We start from the raw sequence: 2,164 nt of genomic DNA on the forward strand, positions 1-2,164 counted from the left end.
AATAAATAAATATGCAAACAAATAAATGGGGGCACAGGGGAAGAGACACAACAATCACAACAATTCCTTGAACTATCCGAACCCTTGGCGGGAGCGCCACCGCGCTTCCCAAGCGGCGCACTATCCAGTTTGCCACCGGGCTGGCCCCATGAACTGCTTTAACTAAATCTAGAATGTCTGGGCGGAAGGGAGCTTGAACATCCACTCCTTGATTGACCTCCCTTTCTGACAGGTGAGCAACTTGACATCTAGAGCAAGTGGGCACTGGCCAGAGGTCTTGTCTTGACCTACAAGTGACAGGAGCAACACTGGACCCTGGTCTCCAGATTCTCCATTTATCACCAGGAAGCCTCCTCTCAAGTCACTGAGGAACTCAATTCTTTAGAGACTGACAGCAGGGTCATAACATTGTGAACATCAGCTTTTCCTTTCAGTACCTGTGGATAAAAATTCATGGAGAAAGAAAACCCAGGAATAAAGATCCAGAGGGCAGCCCTAATATGACTCCTTCATTTATTTATTTATTCCTGTCAATGATGAGAGGCAGAGGAAACATTTGGAGCACATTCCATGGTAAACACTGACATAATGAGAGCTTCTTGTAAGAGCTTTTAATGTCAAGATGCCTTGTGACCACACAGAGAGATGTTTCTTTTTTTACCCCAAAACATAGACATAAAGGAGGTATTAAAAGAAAAAGTCCATTAGTGCATGGTGAAATGAAGCATAATTGAAATAGCAATCATGAACAGATAAGTGTTGGAAGAAAGATACCAAACTATGCCTGAGGTGGTCTAGAGTGGTTTAGGGTATAGGCTTTGGGGCCAGATCCCTGCATGCACATCTGACTGTAGTTCCTTAAACTCTAGTGCCTCAGTTTCCTCCTGTGTAAATAGGCTACTTATAGAATCAACCTCATGGAGTAGTTTTAAGGATTAAATGAGGTGCTTAATACATACAAGGTGCTTAGCCCAGGACCTAGAACATAGTAAGCTCTCAATGTTAGTTATTGATATTTATTTAAATCTTTAATTTTGTTTCAACTTCACAGATATAGTACTTTGGGCTAACATTTATGCATAGAAATTTTGACATAAAATTCAAGTGAGTTTTTGGCTATAGTGTTAATACAAAATATACATAGCCACCATCTACTTGCTGGTCATATAAAAATCTGTACTAAAACTTGAGCTATTCTACTTTTAGCTATTCTTTTATTTACATGATGTTATAAGTCGTTTTAGGCAGTTTTCATCTAGGGAGCCACGGATCACCCTGTAAACCTGCAAGAAACTAATCTTAACTTACATGGCTTCCTGAGGGCTGGTACTCATGGGCTCTGATACACAGTGAGCAGTGTGTGGCCATTGGAATAAGCCAGCTGGGGTGTTTTCTCTTTTTCTCTCATCATGCCTAAATCCTGCCCTGAAAATCACTTGCACGTGGTGGATGGAGATGAATGAGCTCTTCTGTTTATTTAAAAGTTGGAACTATCTGTATTTTAGATCTGGTTCTTCTCCTGACTCTAGACAAATAGAGGTGAATAGGTTCTGTGTTTACCTCCAACGGTCTCATGATCTAATGTGGAAATAGTCAAGAAGTCAATCAACACAACCCAAGTGAGATGTGTTAGATTTTAGGTATGCAAAAATTTTATAGGTACATGTGGAGAAGCTCTTAACTTTGCCAGAGAAGACTTTTAGAAGGGTCTACCTCTTGAGCGAATTCTTGAGGGATGAACAGAATTTAGCCAGTTGAAGGGTATCCAGTGACAGGGAATAGTATGTGCAAAGACTCAGCATAAAAAGTTTAGTGACTTTTCTGGGGCTATGGTCACAGCATCTGTCATGCTCAGGCTCCCTTCCCTGCCTGTAATCCTGCACCAACTGGGCCAATTGTCGAGCTAGGGCTGGGCCTGGAGCTCAGAGACCCCTCCAGCCCATTCCAGACTGGGTCACCAGACCCCTCACATGCAGGTCTATGAGCTAGGTAACCGGCAAACAGGTCCTCGGAAGCCAGAGGTTGGTAAGCATGGCCGCTTGTGTGGAGGCGGCCACCGGAGGCAGTAAACTACAGCCAAGGTGGTGGCTCCACGCAGGCACACTAACTCCGCCTGCACACAACTTATTCACAGCAAAAGCTGGGCAAGATTGTGGACATCTGA

The 2,164-nt window shown here is 43.3% G+C and overlaps 1 protein-coding gene across 1 annotated transcript in view; it reads left to right on the forward strand.

Annotated features, from left to right (window-relative positions):
• Positions 1 to 2,164, forward strand: part of LOC103610742 (C-X-C chemokine receptor type 2-like) — a 13,887-nt gene extending 11,723 nt beyond the window's left edge. The window contains exon 2 of the mRNA XM_008594844.1: positions 2,135 to 2,164. Within this exon, the coding sequence (XP_008593066.1) occupies positions 2,135 to 2,164 (30 nt within the window). The remainder of the gene's footprint in view (positions 1 to 2,134) is intronic.

Source organism: Galeopterus variegatus, unplaced genomic scaffold (assembly GCF_000696425.1).
Source record: "Galeopterus variegatus unplaced genomic scaffold, G_variegatus-3.0.2 Scaffold11691, whole genome shotgun sequence".
Lineage (NCBI taxonomy): Eukaryota > Metazoa > Chordata > Mammalia > Dermoptera > Cynocephalidae > Galeopterus > Galeopterus variegatus.